At 33.8% G+C, this 20,245-nt stretch overlaps 1 protein-coding gene across 5 annotated transcripts in view; it reads left to right on the forward strand.

Moving 5' to 3' along the window:
- LOC148621062 (uncharacterized) overlaps positions 1-20,245 on the forward strand; it is a 140,295-nt gene that overhangs the window by 102,371 nt on the left and 17,679 nt on the right. For 4 of the 5 annotated variants that reach the window (XM_088575062.1, XM_088575064.1, XM_088575066.1 and 1 more), the window contains 25 exons: positions 420-551; positions 1,058-1,222; positions 1,460-1,582; positions 2,098-2,269; positions 2,945-3,120; positions 3,953-4,144; positions 4,874-5,095; positions 5,924-5,944; positions 8,457-8,710; positions 9,327-9,547; positions 9,977-10,197; positions 10,741-10,881; positions 11,287-11,451; positions 11,780-12,115; positions 12,402-12,510; positions 13,715-13,974; positions 14,335-14,490; positions 14,885-15,896; positions 16,195-16,345; positions 17,007-17,136; positions 17,711-18,059; positions 18,406-18,554; positions 18,965-19,151; positions 19,450-19,517; positions 19,932-20,243. In XM_088575062.1, the coding sequence (XP_088431188.1) occupies positions 420-551; positions 1,058-1,222; positions 1,460-1,582; positions 2,098-2,269; positions 2,945-3,120; positions 3,953-4,144; positions 4,874-5,095; positions 5,924-5,944; positions 8,457-8,710; positions 9,327-9,547; positions 9,977-10,197; positions 10,741-10,881; positions 11,287-11,451; positions 11,780-12,115; positions 12,402-12,510; positions 13,715-13,974; positions 14,335-14,490; positions 14,885-15,896; positions 16,195-16,345; positions 17,007-17,136; positions 17,711-18,059; positions 18,406-18,554; positions 18,965-19,151; positions 19,450-19,517; positions 19,932-20,243 (5,424 nt within the window). The remainder of the gene's footprint in view (positions 1-419; positions 552-1,057; positions 1,223-1,459; positions 1,583-2,097; positions 2,270-2,944; positions 3,121-3,952; positions 4,145-4,873; positions 5,096-5,923; positions 5,945-8,456; positions 8,711-9,326; positions 9,548-9,976; positions 10,198-10,740; positions 10,882-11,286; positions 11,452-11,779; positions 12,116-12,401; positions 12,511-13,714; positions 13,975-14,334; positions 14,491-14,884; positions 15,897-16,194; positions 16,346-17,006; positions 17,137-17,710; positions 18,060-18,405; positions 18,555-18,964; positions 19,152-19,449; positions 19,518-19,931; positions 20,244-20,245) is intronic. The other variant, XM_088575063.1, reaches the window with a different exon arrangement.

The following is a 20,245-nucleotide window of genomic DNA, read 5'->3' on the forward strand; positions in this document are numbered from 1 at the left end:
GCTGTATTAAATCTTGTCTTTTGACAGACATATAATGGTTTACTGCTGTCAATCAGTGTACATGTCATGTTGTTACTAAAAATGCTTAAAGGGATTTCAGTGATTTTCCTTTTGAACATTTTTGTCTTGATAAAAGAGACCCCCCAGTTAGTTCATATTTTTTCAGTTTTTCATTTTAGTGTCATGAAAGTTTTGAGCACCAAAAAAAAAAAGGGGTGGTGGTGAGCATATCTTGTACTTTAGCACAGGTGAAATATTTTACACTTTTACCCTTTTAATAAAAAAATAATTTCAATCTAAAGATTTGATCCCCATAAAAAACATTCTAAACATTTTTTTGTAAGCATGACACATAAATTGTATTGACATTTAGGTTAAGTTTTGCAGTATGATGGACTCAATATTTTTTTTTACAACAGGAACTTTTGGAGCCAGTGACAGACTTACCAATGAGACGGAGTGTACACAATGTTTGGGAGGCCAGTACTGTGATTCACCAGGGTTATCTGCCCCTGCTGGCCCATGTCACGCTGGATATTATTGTGTCTCAGGTAAATTGCAATTGAGTTGAGTCTGCATATTACACCATTTTAACATTCATAGTATTGCTTGAATTATTTAAGAAAAGTTGGAGATTCTCAAATTTTAATATGGAAAAGGTCAGTTTTTCAAATTTGGTTGATTGCAGATTTATTGTTGATCTGTATTTTAGTTTGAATAACTAATGAAAAATCAGATAAAACTGAAATGTTCCAGTCTTAATATGAGAAACAGTATTTCGTTTTTGTCTAACACTTACTGTGAAAGCACTGTGGCTTGTGGGTTACCAAATCTCGGGGCTTTCATGGGTCAGCCAAACCAGAAATTTGGTTCCCAATGAAGAAGACAATCCTGTTGATGTGTATACTGAAAACCTCGAAACCACAATTCAGATATCTTTGAAATTGTGTTTCTTCCTCTATCACAAAAACTGGTATCCATGAATTAAAGTACTTCTACAGTAGTCATAATTTGTAAATAAAAAAGATGAGTAACTGGAATCTGCATGTATTTACAGGTGTAAACATTGCCACACCCAATTCAGGTGTTGCCTACCTAGGAACCGGTGACAAATGCCCAACAGGTCATGAATGTCCCCTCAACTCAACCTACCCAACACCTTGCCCACCAGGCAAATATGCTCCTACTGTACAGGAAGACAAATGTTTGGATTGTCCAGCAGGTAAAATTTGTCCCATATTGTAGCATTGGTATCCTTCAGTAGCCATGGTAACTTACTGTTTCTAAATTTTGTCTTTTTTGTACAATTCTTAAATTTACCATACCTATTCTGTTAGTATTTAATACAAATCTATATGTTTTTGCCCAATTTTTCCTGTATTGAAATATATGTTTTCTTCTCATTATAATACAATATTTTTATGTGCAAATGAAATCATCTGACCATAAACTATTTCAGGTTTCTACTGTGTCAATGCTACAGTTTTACCAGTTGACTGCCCTACAGGTCATTACTGTCCGATCGGAACAGAGTTTGACACTCAGTATCCCTGTCCTGCTGGAACCTTCTTCAATAACACTGGTTTGTATAGCTATTATTTGAATTAATATTAAATTTTTTTTGTTAAAACGTTTTTTGTTAACTAGAATATATGTACTTGTATTGACTGATAAAAGGAGAAAAGAAAAACTATATTTTATGGTTTTATGTACCTTAACTATTATTATAATCACCCTTTGTAAGAGAGGCTGTACCTGGCCCCTATTTCCCTTAACCCCCAATTATATTTTTTGTATTTTTTTTTCTGTGGCTTCATTTTGTCCAAATCACATCATGATATGCATGTACTATTTTCTTGTTTTCTCTAACAAAGTTTTGTTGTTGTTATTTTGTTTTTGTTTTTGTTTTTGTTTTTTTTTTTGGGGGGGGAGTGGTTAGTATAAAGGAATCACCATGTCTGTCTGTCTTTATGCATATCTTATTTCAAATAGTATTTGTTGTTCTTGAGTTGATAGATGGGCATTGAAATATCATGATTACAAGTAAACCCTGGAAAAGCTCTAACAAGTGACCGTATATTGTTCTTTTCTCACCAGGTGCTGAGGCAGTAACTGATTGTATGGACTGTAACCCTGGAGAGTATTGTGAAGGACTTGGGAACACCATTCCTGATGGACAGTGTGACCCTGGATTCTACTGTGGTGGAAACTCATACCAGATCAGACCATTTGACACTGGAAATCTCACCAATATTAATGGCACAACTAAGTAAGTAAATGGACTGTGTATATATTATATGTAATTTTCTTGCCCTTTACTGATTCTTTTTCACAATTGATATGCAGTTTTTTTTTGTTTTTTTTTCGTTTTTCAGTACTTAAATTTATAAACTTAAGACATTAATGAGCTCTGGTATATATTTATATGATTTAAATAGCAAAATATTCAACATCTAAAAATTTGTATGTGACGTTGAATGATATTTATTGGAACTATGTTATACATTTCTATCTTAACCCAACAAATCAATGTATAATTATTTTAATAAATCTGCTTTTCAGAAAGGTTTGGAAAGATTTTCTTTTAGTTAAATCTCAACATTTTATATTTTTTACCCCAGACAGCAAGTTGGTGGTATAATGAAACCACCTTGTCAGTCCATCAGTCATTTTGTCTGGTATCCCATGTGTCTAAATTCCATCACATTTAACGTGACTTCCAATGGTAGTATTGTTTTAAAATTTGGTGTATGGGTCTATATAGATGGGGCATAGTTTGTACAAGTGGGGGTATACCTAGCATAGCAATGCGTGCAACTCTATCTTACTCAAGATTTTTTTTTATTCAGTTTTTAATATTTTGTCTCTTCAACTTTCCATAAACAATTCTATTCCTAAAGTCACCATATTCTAATTATATATAATGCTGTAATTGTATTTACAGTGACTTGTATTCCAATGACACTTGTGCTCCACTATGGGACTGTGTTTGTCCTGCCTTTGCAATGACATCAGGTGGAATCTGTCCTATGGGATACTACTGTCCACAGGGTTCCATGAAACCTGTGTCTTGTGATGGTGGAAAATATTGTGAAACACCTGGACTACAGACCCCCACAGGTATGTTGGTTGTATTATTCTAACAGTTTTTTTGTTTGTTTTTTTTTCTCATTCAATTTTTATCTTTTAAAGCTAGTAACACAGTGAATAGAGTTGGTCTTCCTTTAATTAAATTACCATTACTTGATGAAATGTTTTAGTGGACAACATACCTGTTATTCCTCTCACATAAGGGGGAGACTCACAAAGTCAATGAAAAATTTAGAATCTCCTGCATAAGTATGTAAGATTGGTGGGGGGTTTTTGGTTAATATTACTATATTTTCTGTAAAAAATAATTGAATTTTTACATAAAAAATTGGCTTTTACGTAATAATCTCCCACAGTGTCAGCTGGGGAAACTGTTCACAGGGTTAACCGGTATAGATATTTTAATCTGTGTCAGATAGAAAGTTTAAATCTCTCAAGGTCAAATGTCCAGTAACCTACCTGTTTCATCAGGCAATGGGAAATAAATCTAAGATATTTTTTCAAGTATTAAATAGTAATGGTAAATCAATCAAGTAAAGACCAATGCCTGTTTTCATAAAAACAATCTTAATTGAGATTTCCTTAAATGTTCCCTCAACTCAAATTCCAACCAATCAGATCACTTGAAATTGAAGATTTGAGGAAAAATTCAGGGTTTGAGGAAATTCTCAACTATAGATATTTTTTTTTACAACCCAGGCCTACTGATGTTAACTAAAAAAACTCCCTATAAGCAATTTTTGTTAATTATTTACTTGCTTTTTGTTAACTTCTACATTTTGATAATTTTCAAGTTCAAAATGAAAGTTTTTTTTTCACTTTTAAATAAACTTTTTTCTTAATTTTGCTTTTTTTTCCCCAGGAAACTGTACAGCTGGTTGGTACTGTAATGGTACAAGCTCTTCGTCAACTCAATACATCTGTCCGACCGGTCATTACTGTCCTGAAGGAACTGCTATACCTGTTCCCTGCCCTGCCGGTACCTTTGCTCAGTTTGAAAACAATGCTGCCGAGACTGACTGTTTGAATTGTACTGCTGGTTACTATTGCCAAGGTAATGCTTTACGGCTTTATTTCTCATTTTGTCTTAGATATAGTCGAAAGAAAAAAGCTTGAAAGGTTTAAATCTAGGATACTGTATAGTGGGTAATTTTTGCTGGATTCTAATTTTTGTGTATTTGAGTAGACTGTCTGAAAGTGCCAAAATGTAAGTACTTTTTTTGCATCACTTGGGATCCTCCAAAATAAGGAACTGCAAAATTTCTGGTATACCTTTTTGCCTTAAATTTTACACCTGCCAAAATAACCTGCTGTACAGTATTACCTGTAAGTCTGTTTTTATTATTTAATCCTATTATTTTTCAAAATGTTCCTTTAAATTATGACATATAATACATTTCATGTAAAACATTTTAGAGATTTTTTTTTTAGAACAATTACTGTGGAACCAGTGTAAAGCAGACTGAATACATCAGAAACTTCTCTGAACTAGACATCTTTTGAGTTCCGTTTATAGAGTCAATGAACCAGTTTATACCAATTACCTGCATAAACCGAGCAGACGTTTTTCTCTTAAGAAGTTTGTTTTAAATAGATTTCACTGTACATGCATTTCACAGTGTTGTTTAAACACTGCCAAAACTATAAGTTAGCTCCCTTTAGTCATGAAAATGTTCACTTTCTTTGGAAAAATTCTGTTGACAGCATGTGAAGTATGGAACACAACTACATTTCCCATTGTTTTATGTGACATTTTAAGAAGCCTAATTTCTTTTTCCCACAGGAGTAGGTAACAATGCACCAACTGCCAAATGTTCCCCAGGGTACTTCTGCCCTGGTGGTCAGGACACACCCACTCCGCCAGAACACATTTGTGTTAGGGGCCATTACTGTTTGGAGGGATCTGATGCCTCGACCCTCTGTCCCAATGGAACATACCAATATAATGAAGGAAAGGACTATTGTGATGTCTGTCCTGCTGGATATTACTGTGATGCAGTGTCAGGTAAAGAACAAAAAAAGTCAATGCTGAATTTCTGTAAATTTTTTAAATTTTTGTGTGAAATTTTGAAAAGCGATTTATTAGGTCTAAACATGATTTCCTTTTTTCAATGGCATAAATTTTAATTTTTTAGTTCAAGTAAAAACCTAATTAAAAAAAAAGACCTTTTCTGAATTTAAAAAAATGTTTATTCAACATGACATAATAAATGTTGTTTTTTTTTCTTATTTAAACATTATGGACAGGGAAATTAAAGAAGGTGTGTGATTGTTTTGGAAAAGTTGGTAATTTGCACAACCTTGTTAAATTTTTTTTCAGTCTTTGACAATTTTTTATTGGTTTAAAGTTGTAAGCAGTAACATATGCTGCTTTAAGGGGATTAATTCAGTCTTCAAGGTTAACTTTTTCAGACAGAAACCATTTGGACTTCCAAAAATACAAAAACTGGAAGTCGGAATGATTTTTCAATGGCCCGAAAAAAAAAATTCAAATTATATGAAAACATTTTTTTTTAAGTCCTAAAAATCATCTGAATCTATGTCTAGTAATAAGAATATCCTGTTATAATGAAATTACATAACAACAAAAACTCATTCGATTCACACTATTTATATATGTCTAAGAACCCAAAAATAAACAGAACACTTCATCACCCCAAAATTTTTGTAAGTCCGTCAGGCTTCCTAAGAACATAATATTAGGGGCCCAAGGCAGATTTTAGGGGCCGGGACCATCGGGCCCTTGGCTAAATTCGAAGACTGTTAATTGCATATACATGTATTTAATCGACTTAACTTGTTTGATATAATGATGAATGACTTCGGTTTTCAGGAAATGTGACCCTTATCGATGGTAAATGCATGTTTAATATTTAATATATTCTAAAACACAATCTTTACCATGCAGTATTTATTTTAATATTTTGCATGTTTATTTCCTGTTTAATTTAGCATCATTTTATAAACACATGACTCCAATTATTATTTCTTTTATTTTATTTTTATATCATCCTCAAATATGTCACAATCCTCTACCACACCGATCCCCAACCATGCTCCCCTGCATATAAACATTGTTGAGTACCTCATAGTCCTTGAAATTCATGTAACTCAAAATATCAAATGGCATTGTTGATCAATAGCATGTTGGAAGGATGAAGCTGTTTGTTCAAGCCCAAGTTGAGTCATACTAATTTAAAAATAAGAGTTGTCAAGTTTCTTCCAAGGCATTTGCCCAACGAGGTGTTACATACATGTTGGAAGAAAGTGGTCATTAGTTTAACAGGAGTTAGGTTATTTATTCATACAACATCAGGGAATGATGTCCTGTTCCATTTATATATCCTATTCAAATGGCAGCAAGTTAAAAAATAGTTTATCTGAGTATTGGAATAGTGTGTCATTGGTAGGTTGTTGTTTTTTGGAAGTCTAACTTCAGCGTATTGAAGAACAACTAGGATTAATGAAGTGATCGATTAACACCAAGTCAGAAAGTAGCTGGCCAGCCAAACTCTAACATTGATGAAGCATCAGAATATTGATCTTTAATAGGTCGTTGCTTTTATGAATCCTGTTGATTACTGGCTTAGCATAGAACAGGATCTACTAAATCAATCAATTAGCACCCAGTTAAAAATTAGCTGCCTAGACAATCTCAGACATTAATGGGGGTTATCCATGGGTCAATTGGCACCAGCAGGATACCAGAATATGGGGTCATTCATTGGTCATTGCCTCTATACATGGCAATAACAATTTAATGTTTCTTATTGCTATTTCAATTAATTATCACACTAATGCAATGTAGTAAAATCTTAATCTCACTAACTTCTTGCCTTAACAACAACATTCAACATATTAATTTAGCCTAACATAGATTTGTTTTACTGAACTGTAAAATTAGATGCATACTGGTGTGCATGCTATCTTTATTATTTTTTTGTCTATTTGTCTATTGTTTCTTAATCTTATGATTCACTTGTAGAATAATTTATTTGAATTATTTACCCCAATATTAACCCCAATTAATTATCCTATATATTATATAGATGTAGGGTGTAGTCATTTTTTTAGTTTTTGTAAGAATCAGGCAAAATGAGAAATATCATAAACTTGCATGTCAAAAAACCACCGATCTGACAATACAATTTCACTCAAAAATGGTTTCTTTCTTTGAAAAGACTATTATATGATCTCTGCCTTACTGGATTTGTGCAGAAATTTTTCTATAGGATGTTAGAAAAATGAGGCATTTGACAGAGTTATCTGTCCTTGAAATGTTCATTTTCAGTGCATTTCAATGAAATTGTAACTCAATGGTCCAGCATGATATGGAAAATCTTGTCATATTCCCTTGATTCTGATGGTGCAAATAGTCAAATCAAACTTTCAAAATGGTGGGTTTTTTCTTACCATGTTCCACCCACTGCCTGATTCTTACAGGGACTGACAATTACTATTTCATTTAGCTATCTGATTTTTGCAGATGGCCTTAGAATTAACAGAATATCAGTGACTTTCGGAAGCATATATACATGTTAAGGTTAATGGTGCAACAAAATTTGAAAGTGAAAACACAAGTGTTTTACATAAAATATATTGAAAAAAATTACTGTGAAAATATTATTGTTGGTGGGTACAAATTCTTTCTTGGTTTTTGTGGGTTTGGTAAACCACGAAATTTGGTTTCCAACAAAAAAGAAATTTTCCATTAGTTTGTATAACAGAGTTGTCCATGAATTCATGAATCTGCAAACTATTGTTTTTTTTTCTCAAAATAATGAAAATTGCTGCAAGAACAAAAGTTCTTTCACAATACTCTGGAAAATTTATAATCTTTGCTAAATTAATCTACATGTAACTAGTGTTTCTAAATATAGTACTAAAAGATATTTTCAACAAAAACTGTCAATCAAGTAATTACTACAAGTTGTTCTTTGATTTTGTGTGCAAATTCATGATACATTTTAACACAAAGTTATTTATGTGTTGAGAAAGTAAATGCTTTCATGTACATGTAGGTATACATTGAATGTCTTAAGATGTGGTTGGTTTACAGTTATTTAGTGTAGTGTATGTTTAATTGAAATATTTGGACACAATGAGATTGGTAATGTACTGAAATAAGGCTTTGTAATTTTAGAATAGATAATTTTTCTGCTTATGAAATATGTTTTTGCTTTCAGTTAAAATGCTAGGCGGGTTAAAACATACGTAGAAATAACTAAAGGCTAATACATGTATTAATATTGAACCTGGAAAGTAGCTGGAATAGATGCTTGATTTCTTTGCAAAATTTTTTGAAAATTATTCAATCGGGAAAATTTTATAGATTAATCATAATACTAATCATTTTTATGTTTAAGGTGTGCCTGTTGTCAACCCAACACCTTGTCCACCTGGATACTGGTGCCCAGAGGGTACAATAGCTGGACAGACCAACCCATGCCCCATTGGAACATTTGGACCTGACCAATTCTATCCAAGTATTGACAACTGCACTACCTGTACAGCAGGATATTATTGTGACCGTGCTGGATTATCTGCTCCTACTGGTGAATGCTGGGGAGGATATTACTGTACAGGTGGCGCTGAAATAGCCAAACCAATTGACCATTTGGTAATTACTTCCTTTAAAACATTTTTAATCATTTTTAACATGTAATACATATTATTGTAAAGTAAAATTTTTTCATATTCTTTTACTAGTACCTCAGTTTGAAAATTAAAGTTTGACAGATACTTAAGATATTTATATCATTTCTTAAGGGGGAAGATCTGAGGTAAGGTATACAACTCATAAAAATCATTGAACCGTTTGTAGTCAGTATTTTACATCAATCTCATGTGAGCATCAGAGTAACTTTTATTTATTTTATTCTGTTTCAAGTGAAAGCTTGATAGGCTTTGGTGAAATTGAATATGAGACAAACATATCTCTGATTTCAAGAGTTATGTCCCTTACCCCAGGTCTACCACCTTAAGTTGAAAAGAGTGAGGACTGGTTGGCTGAAGTCAGAAAAATGTGCTCCAGCAGATTGATGTGCCTACATGTAGGCCATTGCTTCTGTGGGCTAGCACATTAAAAAATTCTGCTCTGCTTCTCAGACTGATACAAGCAGGGTCTGTTTGATTGATAAGATATACGTGTTGTGAAATGTATGAAATGTTTTCCATGTGAGATAAAAACACAAATTATAAATCTATATGTCACAAGTTTGACTTCTTTATTATAGGTAAACCATGCTGACAATAGCACATTCACTGGTAATGATGAATGTCCAAAGGGATACTACTGTACCAATGGAACAACCTACCCAACACCATGCCCAATTGGAACTTACTCCATCAACACCCAAGTATACCAAGAGTCAGACTGTCAACCTTGCCCAAGAGGGAAATATTGTAATATAGATGCTTACACTAAGAATCCTGCCCCACCAAACTGCAATGCAGGGTAAGAGTATTAGGAAAAAAATTATAGAGATAAAAACCACAAGGCAACTTCCAATCCACACAAGACCCTCAGTGGTACTCAGAGATCTTAAAAACCCACTCTGTCAATTTAGAATACAACTTAATTAAAAATTAAATTTCAGTACTTTTCAGCAGGTTTTATATGAAAGTCCCAATTATTAACCTCAGGTGACTTTGTTCTATTTGGATTCTTTATACTGTTACAGTGACTAATACTATGTATTTCAACAAATACAGTCAATCAAGAGCTAATTGAAGAATTTTTGACATCATAAATATCATCCCTGTCTTGAAACAAAACCACAGTTCATGGATGTAAGATGATTTCGAATTTTGAAGAAATTTGAAGGAATATTAGTGAATTTTTTATTTGTTGCATAAATATTATTCAATTTTTTCCCTCTTTTAGTTACATCTGTACTGGTGGAGCCACACAGGCAACACCAATAATGCCAGACCATGGTTATGCCTGCCCAACTGGGCATTTCTGCATCTCTGGAGCCCTGGTGGAGGAAGGATGTGATATTGGATATTACCAGGACAGTATTGGGCAAGATCATTGTGAAATTTGTCCAGCAGGAAAGATGTGCCCAGAGAGCAACATGACTAATCCACTGGATTGTCAATCAGGTATGACTAAAACTTAATGGGCAAAGGTAAAAAATGAAAGGCAACATGAAATTAGTAAGTAAAAACTGATAGGCAAGTTGAAATTAGAGAAATATGTAAAATTTAGTAGGCCAGGTGAAAGTATAGAAATATAAAAAAATTGATAGGCAAGGTGAGAGTATAGAAATGTATAAAATTTGATAGGCAAGGTGAGAGTAGAGAAGTATGTAAAACTTGATGAAAGTTGCTTGGCCAGGTTTAAAGATTAAAAGGTGATGGGCGAGGTGAGAGTAAGAAGAAAAATCTTAAGGCAAAGTTAGGTTAGTGTGTATTTGTTGATAGGGAGTTCTAAGGTGATGAGTAAATGATATAAAAGGAATGAAAATAAGTAAGTAAATAGGTAAAAGTGATAGTAATGAGTATAAGATTATATTAAAGCAATGATGGTGATAGGCAAGAAAAGAAAAATAGGCCATGTATGGTATTGGTGCTTGTGGTGTTTTAGTGTTTAATGTATGTAATTTGTGTACAGGTTATGAATATTTTTAACTGAATTATTTACAGGCTACTATTGCCCAACTGGTCAAGTTATTCCTTGTCCCAATGGTACATATAACAACCTGACAGGAATGAGTCTAGAGGCACACTGTGTTGATTGCTCAGTAGGCAAATATTGTGAAGGAATAGGCAATAGTTACCCAACAGGTTTGTCTTTTTACCAAGACTTTGTAATTATTTAAAAAATAGGTGTATAAATGAATATAAGAGTATTCAAGGGAACTAAGATTCTAGCGGAAATCAAAAGAATGTAATCTAGGGACAAAGATCAAACATGGAAAACAGACATACACAACAAAAAACATAAAACAGCCAAAATAATAGATACAAAGCAACAAAAGTGTATGATAATGCAAGATTTATGTTAAGTTCTGATAGATTTCCTTGTAAATGTGCTTCCCATTTGCATAATTATTATACTTCATACACCCTATTTATTCAGCCTGAATATCATATTTTTTTTATCGACAAACAAAAAAAAGCTATTAGTTGTTTCCATAAAATTTGCTCCAATACTTTGATATAGCATAAAATATTCCTCCATATATTTAGGCAAATGTGATGCTGGTTACTTCTGTGAAGGTGGAGCTGCCAGTGCTGCCCCCTCCCCTACACTTTCCTATCCAAACAATGGGTTATGTCCCCCTGGTCATTACTGTCCATCAGGAACTACAATGCAGATAAAATGTCCTGCAGGAACATTCAGAAATTCTACAGGTGAGTTTAGATACTTGTTTCCATTCCCTGCATGCGATCAAATATTTAACTTTTTATTTTTTGTTTTCATATGAGAAATTTCCAACAAAATCCTGATTGAAAATATTTTTCCACTTTTTATTGTCAATTTTTGATTCAAATAAATTTGCTAATGGTACATGTGGAAAATTCAATTTCATCTAATTAAAGGGAGGTTGAAATTATATCTCAGACAAAAAATTTCCTTTTTTTTTTCAAGAAACAGAAATTGCAATGGATATATGTTATATTTTTTGATAGGATGTAGAAAAAATATTCTAAATTATCGCATTGTTCTTCTTTTATTTAGGTGCTGGAGCTGTTGAGGATTGTCTCCCCTGCCCTGGTGGCTACTACTGTGACAAGGAAGGAATGACTGGACCAACAGGCAAATGTTCTGCTGGATATTACTGCCCAGCAAACGACACTACGATATCACCAACACCATCAGGTCTGAAGTGTCAGGTTGGCTACTACTGCCCAGAAGGTTCAGCAGAAATGGTTCCCTGCCCACCAGGAGAATACCAAGACAATGTGGGACAGTCTACTTGTATTGCATGTCCTGCTGGGTCTTATTGTACTGTAGATCCAGTCACCTCCACTCCTTCCCTGATTGATTGTCCAGCCTATCATTACTGTCCAGCTGGTAAGAGTAATCTTGTGATAAGAAAAAAATGTATAGAATCAAAAGATATCATATACTCTAACATAATAACTGAAAATGTCCCTGCTCTATTTCTTTAGGTTTAACTGAAGAGCAAAATTGTATTCTTCTAATATTAAACTTCTTACTGATATCTATTTTTAAAAATAAGAAATACACAAAAAAAAACATAATTTTTCATAGGTATCTTCTTTTTAAAACTTTACTGTGTTGCCATGGAAATCATGTTGTATCATTGAATGCTATACAATTTAAAATTGTATTACAGGAACTGTCAATCCAATTATGTGTGCCAATGGAACATTTACATATGACAATACCACTAAACTTGAACAAGCCAATGAGTGTCTATCCTGTCTGCCTGGTAAATACTGCAGGTTCGTATGACTGTTTACTCTCTGTTAACAATTTTGATTTTCCTAAAGAAGGGTATGTTTTTGACCTGTTCATCAGTCCGTCCGTCAGTCCATCTTCAGTTTTCTGGACTTTTTTCTAAACGCTTGCAGATATTGTCATGATTTTTGGTATATAAGTTCACCATGATTAGTTACAGGTCAAGTATAACTTTTGTTCTGCGCCAATGATTTTTACCAAAATTATGGGCCTTGAACTTAGCAAAATTGACAGAAATAACATTTTTCTGAACTTTTTTCTAAACACTTGCAGATGATATTGACATGAATTTTGGTATATAAATACACCATGATAAGTTACAGGTCAAGTTCAATTTTCGTTCTGCTCTGATGATTTTTATCGAAATTATGGGCCTTGAACTTTGCATAATTAACAGAAATAACAGTTTTCCGGACTTTTTTTCTAAACGCTTGCAGATATTGACATGATTTTGGTATATAAATTCACCATGATAAGTTACAGGTCAGATTTATGTTTCGTTCCACTTCGGTGATTTTTACCGAAATTACGGGCCTTGAACTTAGCAAAATTCACAGAAATAACAGTTTTGTGGACTTTTTTTCTAAACACTTGCAGATATTGACATGATTTTTAGTATAGAAATCAACCATGATAATTTACAGGAGGAGTTTGTAGTTGGTTCCACTCCGATGATTTTTACCCAAATTACGGGCCTTGAACTTAGCTAAATTCACAGAAATCACCATTTTTCGGACTTTTTTTTCTAAACACTTGCAGATTATGACATGATTTTTGGTATATAAGTTTACCATGATAAGTTATAGGTCAAGTGTATGATTTGTTCCGCTACGATGATATGTACTTTGGATTAACTAAAACTTCAAGAAATCACAGTCTTGAGTTTGAAACTGCCATTCTGAGTAATAGAATTTAGTTACAAGATAAAGGTCTAAAGCCTAAAAAACATTCTTATTCCTCTTTTTATCGGGGTCCTTCTACATGTATTTTTCTTACAAACAAATATACTTGAGTATCCAACATGGAGACGCATGGGGTATGTTAGCGCGCTCACTAAGGTTCTTTAATGCTTCTTGGTTTTTGTAAATAGTTGCCATATTTTGGCCTCCTGACTCTCTTATTTCCTTAAATGAATAGCTAGACTTTATTGACAGTAACTAATCAAAGTGTTGATTGTTTCACTTTTAGATCAGGACAAATAGCGGGAGACTGTCAAGCTGGATATTATTGTAAGTCTGGTTCAAGAGATGACATACCAACAGTCACCACTGATTTCTCTACATGTGTGGCCAATGATGAGTGTGCTGGGGAATGTCCCGTTGGCCACTACTGTCCACAGGGCATAGAGTTACCAGTTGATTGCCCTGAACATACATACAGAAATACTGTTGGAGCTGCACAGGATGTAGATTGTCTCCCTTGTCCAGCTGGAGAGTATTGTCCTCAAGGTAAAATATTGGTGTCATTTGACGTCACCTACTGTTTTAATGCCAAAAATAAGTCTGGTAATTGAAAAACAGTATCACAAAATATATTTTCTAACATGCTGTTAAGTATGGAACCCTTTCAAGTTTGTCCAGGTTCGAACATGAAGTTTAAGTATAAAAATTTTTAAGTTATTTTTACATTGGATACGGGACTGGAGCACTTACAGTGTGCCTCGTACATACACCCCCATACATACACCCCCATATCCTGTTTAAGTAAATAATAAACTCCAGTTGCTATTTATTAAAATGACCGGTACATACAATAATGGAAAAAAGTAATACTACAATATCATAGCAAATCATAATCTCTTTTTCTAGGATCAGTGAATGGTCTCGACTGTACACCTGGTTACTATTGTCTTGAGGGCAACGGCACTACACCATGTCCTATCCTGACCTACAGAGACACGCCAGGAGCTGCCTTGTTAGACGACTGCCATGGATGTACCGCTGGTTATTACTGTAACTATACAGGTAAGGAACATCTTGCTTTATCAGGCCTTCCAAAGATAATTTCGTGGTTCTCGGACCATTTTAAGATAATTCAACTATTGATGATTGCTTGCAATTTTTAGCATAAGCAGAGCAGAGCAGGCTTAATTTTCTAGATTTCTACTCTTTTTTACTTTTTTTTTCAAGTATTTAATTTCAAATCAACTAAAATTTGAGGAAATATTCATTGAATTATTGAAAAAATATTGCAATAAGCTGTTGTATAGTAATTATTGACTGCAATTTGTCGATAGTCATAATAAATGAATTATTTATATGCATCATTGTTTGCCCTATTGTCCATCCCCAAAAAATCTGCCAAAGTTTACCTATTTCATCCAACTTTTAGTGAGATGTTTTTTGCCCTATTTTATAGCAATTGTTGACCCAACCCTTTATCCATGTCCAATTGGTCACTATTGTTTGGAGAGGAATGAGCCAGCCCTGTGTCCAGCTGGAACAATGAGGAATGAGACAGGAGCTGCCAAACCAGAAGATTGTCCTCAGTGTAGACCTGGCTACTATTGTCCCAATGATACTATCAACACTTATGGAATTCCCTGCAGAGAGACGTATGAATGTCCCGAAGGCTCACCGATAGAAGAGGACTGCCGACCAGGTCATTTCTGTAATGGAACTACTGGGTTGCCACCTATCTGTTGGGCAGGATATTATTGCCCTAATGCAACGGACACACCCATACCATGTGAATTCCCAGATTATTGCCCAGAAGGAGCCAATATGACCTTGAAATGTGATCTTGGTTATCGAGCATTGGATCATGCTGGAATAAGGTATAATGTCAACCAATCATGTGAAATCTGTCCACCAGGAACCTATGGCAATCACACAAATAGATCAGTATGTGAGACTTGCCCAGCTGGATATTATTGCCCAGAAGGCACAGGTCATGGTGATTCCAACCCATGTCCTATAGGTTACTATTGCCCAGTTGGTTCAGATCATGCTGAGCCTTGCCCGACAGGTATGTTTGGAACAAAGGTCAGAGCTGAAGGTTATGGTGAATGTGTACCTTGTCCTGCAAATACTTTCAATGACTTGTTAGGGGCAACAAAGTGTCGACCGTGTGGTAGTGCATCATATTCAACAGGTGGTGCTGCAATCTGCACCTGTTCTGGTCAGTATAGAACTTTCCAGAAATCCAATGGGGCCTGTGTCTGCTTGTCTGGTTACATTTACTATGATGAGGTAGACACTCAGAGAAGTACTGACAATAGTGATCAAGATTGTCAACAAATTGTTGATGTGAGGTGCTCGGAATATGAAGTCAGACTTTCATCATCCAGAGGCTGTGCTCGCCCAGAAACAGTCAATTGTAACTCTGGCTGTCCTGATTCTACTGGTACCCTGGACATTGACCTTGGCGTGTAAGTGGAACTATTTGTTTTTTCACTTATTATCCTTTTTTTTCTAGATTCTCCCTTTTCTGTAAGACAAAATGATGGAAAGAACAAATTTATAATGTACATTGTATAGTAGGAAATTCTAAAGATGCTGAATTTTACTAATCACTCATTGATATGTGAACAAAAATAAGTCATGTTAATTTTTGTGTTTTATGAACTTTGAAAATAATGTACATGGGACTCTAGGAAACTTTCAACTATATAATAGTTTATGATTTGAATTTATTCCCTTGTTGTAACACAATACTTGACATTTCAGGTGTACATGTGATTCATACACTGATCCTGACACTATTTGTGATGCTACCTGCCTGGCTACAACAGCACCACAAATCACTTCAACACTCCAAAGTGACGGAACAGTAGCCATCTCTATTGTTGACCCAGTTTCTGGAAACACCACAACAAAGGTAAAGTTTGGTTCTTTGAAAGTACTTTAATTTGTGGATACCAGGTTTCATGGATTCGAGAAGAAACACAAGTTTGTTGATTCTTGTATTCAAGGTTTTGAGGTTTTCAGTATACACTTCAATAGGAATCTCCTTTTTGTTGAGAACCAATTACATGGTTTGGCCTTCCCCCAAAGATTACAAAAACTGGTACCCCACAAACATAAGTACTTTAACAGTATGCAAAACAGGAATTTGTATATGAATTCATAGAAAAAATGGAAGAAATTGCCAATAATTTTTTGAAGGCAAGATTAAAGAATTAACCAGTAACAGTAATTTTTTTTCATATGTGTACTAGGTATAAAAGATTAATAACTGAGATTTGTTGCATTGAACATGTTGTACATGTGAGATTGTTTTTATGGTCAAGCCATGTGCTTATTATATATATAAAGCCATTTTCCTTCTGTTATGTTATAACCCTCCCCCCCCCCAAGTTTTTTTTAGTTTATTGTGCTCAATGTCATTATTGGAAAATTGTCACTGATAATTGAGTGCAGTACATGTTGTTTTAGTACCATGTTAGTAGCCTTTGAATTGTAAAGTTGTTGGGCTTATAACGAAATAGAAAATCAGGCTTCAACTATATAACTTAGATTTATTTCTTATCTTTTGATAGACTATATCAAACATCTATGGTCCAATAGAAGCCTCTGTAGGTTCACCAGCCGTATCTGTTGTCAACATGTGGGGAGATAGAATAACTGCTTCTGTTTACAGGGATGCTTCCGAAGCTGAAGATCTTTACTGTGAGTCTTAAATTTAATAGATTGTTCTAAAATAGTTCTTTCCTTATCTGATATCTGTTAATAATAGAATAGTGTTGTATCTACTTTTCATTTTCAAAATTTATTTTGTATATGAATAATGAATAATGAATAAATAAAACAGTAGTTGCATTTGAAAGGTAAAACAGAACTGAATACAAATAAAATACAAATAAATTATGATAAAAAGAAGAAAAGGGGGCCAAAAGTTGTAGTCAACGGACTTGGTCACTGGCAAATAGCACTTTTCATTTAAATTTTATTTATCCGTTGTTTTTTACAGCTTGTTTAATTTAGCATTTTTTCACTGAATATGTTTCATTAGACAGGGTCAAAACTGTCAAGCCACTTATTTTTGAGAGTGATTTATTTTTGCCCATTTTACCAGTAAGAAAAAAAGCCTGAATGTTAGACAAAGCATATAAGCTTTCCATGGTATACATGTTATACAAAATTTAAGCTGTGAAATTGGTTTGAAATCCTGGAATGCTTACAATACTGTCATTTACATTGTATTTGTTAGTAGATATTCACATCATAATTTTTTTTTAAACAGTGACACTGGATGAGATTGAAGCAGGACTGGGAAGCAGTGGAGGAGGTATTGGTAGACGTCGTCTGCTGGCAACAGTACCAACCAATCAGATCTCAAACGTTGTTCTATGTATAGAACAAGATGACATTGTCTTCTTCAAGATCAGAATTAACGATACTGACAGAACCAAGAGCAATTATCCTGTTTACGACAAAGACCATCTATTTAGTACCAATGCCAATTTCGATTTTGGACCATTCACAGATTTAGCCAGTCAGGTTGAAAACACTAATGCCAACATTTCGACATTCGCTTTTGTTTTCACAGAATCTGGAAACTATGTCTTCTATGACAACAATGATAAGAACTTGTAAGTTAAACTTTGAATTACTGTATCCAAGACACCTACTAAAATTACTGGGGTTTTTTTTTTGCAAGCTTTACATCAAATACTTCTATTCTACAGTGCAAATTTACTTGTGAAAGAGATTTATTGACATAAAAATCATTTTTTTTATGTTCAGATTGTGTATGAAGCATAAATTTCCCAACTTATTTTGACAATTATTGTTTTATCATTAATAAGGTAATTTATTATGTTTACTTTTTTTTAACCTTTAGAATTGAGGCAAATCTTAGCAACTCTTAATATTTTGTAAGACTTCATTTTTTTTTATACAAATGATTGTTGATTGGTACTGTTTTTCTTTGAACAGGATAGTTTACTTTAGTGTTCAGCCAAGTGGAACTGTCTGTCCAGCTGGAACATCTAACGTACAACCAGCTACTGCTGCCAATCTGGTGAACTTAGGCTTCTACAAGTCTGACCCCGCAAATGTTGAACCAGACTGGGGATTGATTATTGGTATGTGGTACACAGTTTTTGTTTGTGTGTTTAGATTGAATGTTACTTCTTGCATTTTAGGGATATCAGTAGGTAGCGGCATTTTTTATATTTTAAAATTTTTTAAAAAATTTTTAATTTTTAATTTTTTTTTTTTTTTTTTTAATTTTTTTTTTTTTTTTTTTAATTTTTTTAATTTTTTATTTTTTTTTTTTTTTTGGGGGGGTGCAAAATTTGGAAATTTGTCTCTGCAGGAATACTTGTAAGGTGCTAATTCACTGTTAGGGTTATTTTATGGTGATAACAATGTTAATATTTTTCTGTAAATCTGAGGATCAGTGATAAATTCAAGCTATGGCTCCTTACTGGTATATTGTTAAAACATTTGAGAATTATTTTTGTATCATTAATGCTATGATTTATTTATTTAGGAATGATTGCCTTCTTTGGAGCCTTGGTTCTCCTCCTGGTTGTAGCTGTGATTGTATGGAGACCAAAGAATGCCGGTATCTATCCAATGAAGCACTGGAAACCTCAGTTTAGAAGTCTTGGTGCACCTCCTCCTGTACCTAAATATCTCCGTTATGATGACCAGCACTGGCCAGAGGGCTCTGGAGGGTAAGTTTGTTCTCTAAAAATAATTCACTTCATTCAAACTTAAATGGTAATATAATAAATTCAAGCATAGTAAAATGATATGACTTAAAATGAAGAGATGATCTTTTCAAAAGAAGATGATGTTAATTGAAGGGAAATATGTGGAATGCAACATAGCGGAGAACATCTGAAAGACAACGTAGAGCAAGTCAAACATGACCCAAATATAAATAAAAGGTACTCGCAAAATTGAGCAGCAAAAGGGGTTAACATAAGTAAGAGGAAATTTGTTAAAAAAGGCAACAATTTTTGTTTTCAGATTATATGATGAGCTTGGTCCTAGAGATACTGGAGATGGAGCAGAGGCTGATGTACTGGCATGTATGGGTAGGTTATTTTTAAACCACTACAAATAAGTTAAGTGTTCTTTGGAAATATTTTATTAGTGCTAGGATAAGAAACCTGTATTTTTACAAGTAAACTGATAGAATTAGAGATATGCAATGACTAGTACTAGTTCTCTTGCAGGTACATGTACAACTGTAATCAATATATTTCAAGGTTTTTATTATCAAAATTTCGAATAATATTTACAAGTGATCTTCTAAGGTTTATTTTGTGAGAAATGGTTGATTGATGTTATCTAACTATGAGAAAAATAATTTTTCAAATTCAATCATGAAATTTGAAAGTTGAGTCAAGATGAGAGGGATATATTTTGTTTGAGAAATTTGTTAAGGTAATACTATTAAGGATTATAATGAATGTTGAAAAATGAAATGAATTAATTTACAATTTAAGCTGTCAAAGGTGAAGATGATCTTGAAAACTTCAATGTAAGAGTTTTCTATGACAAGTTAGAGGACCAAAACCTTCACATGGCTTCTCAGTTGGCACGACAACAGGAAGACCTCAGTAAATTCTACAAACAAATCTGTGAACAAAATGATGAGTTGAAGAAACTTCTTCAAAGCTTAGATCCTGCCAAGTTAGAAGAACTCCAGCGTCGCATGGAGGCTCGTGAAAAACAAAGAGATGGACTACAGGGAGCTGGCTCCAATGGAGTCAATGCCAATATCAACTTGGGCACAGGTGGAAAACTGAAATTTGCTGGT

The sequence above is a fragment of the Perna viridis genome, chromosome 3 (assembly GCF_037379345.1).
Source record: "Perna viridis isolate PV_CMFRI_1.1 ecotype Kerala chromosome 3, ASM3737934v1, whole genome shotgun sequence".
Classification (NCBI taxonomy): Eukaryota; Metazoa; Mollusca; class Bivalvia; order Mytilida; family Mytilidae; genus Perna; species Perna viridis.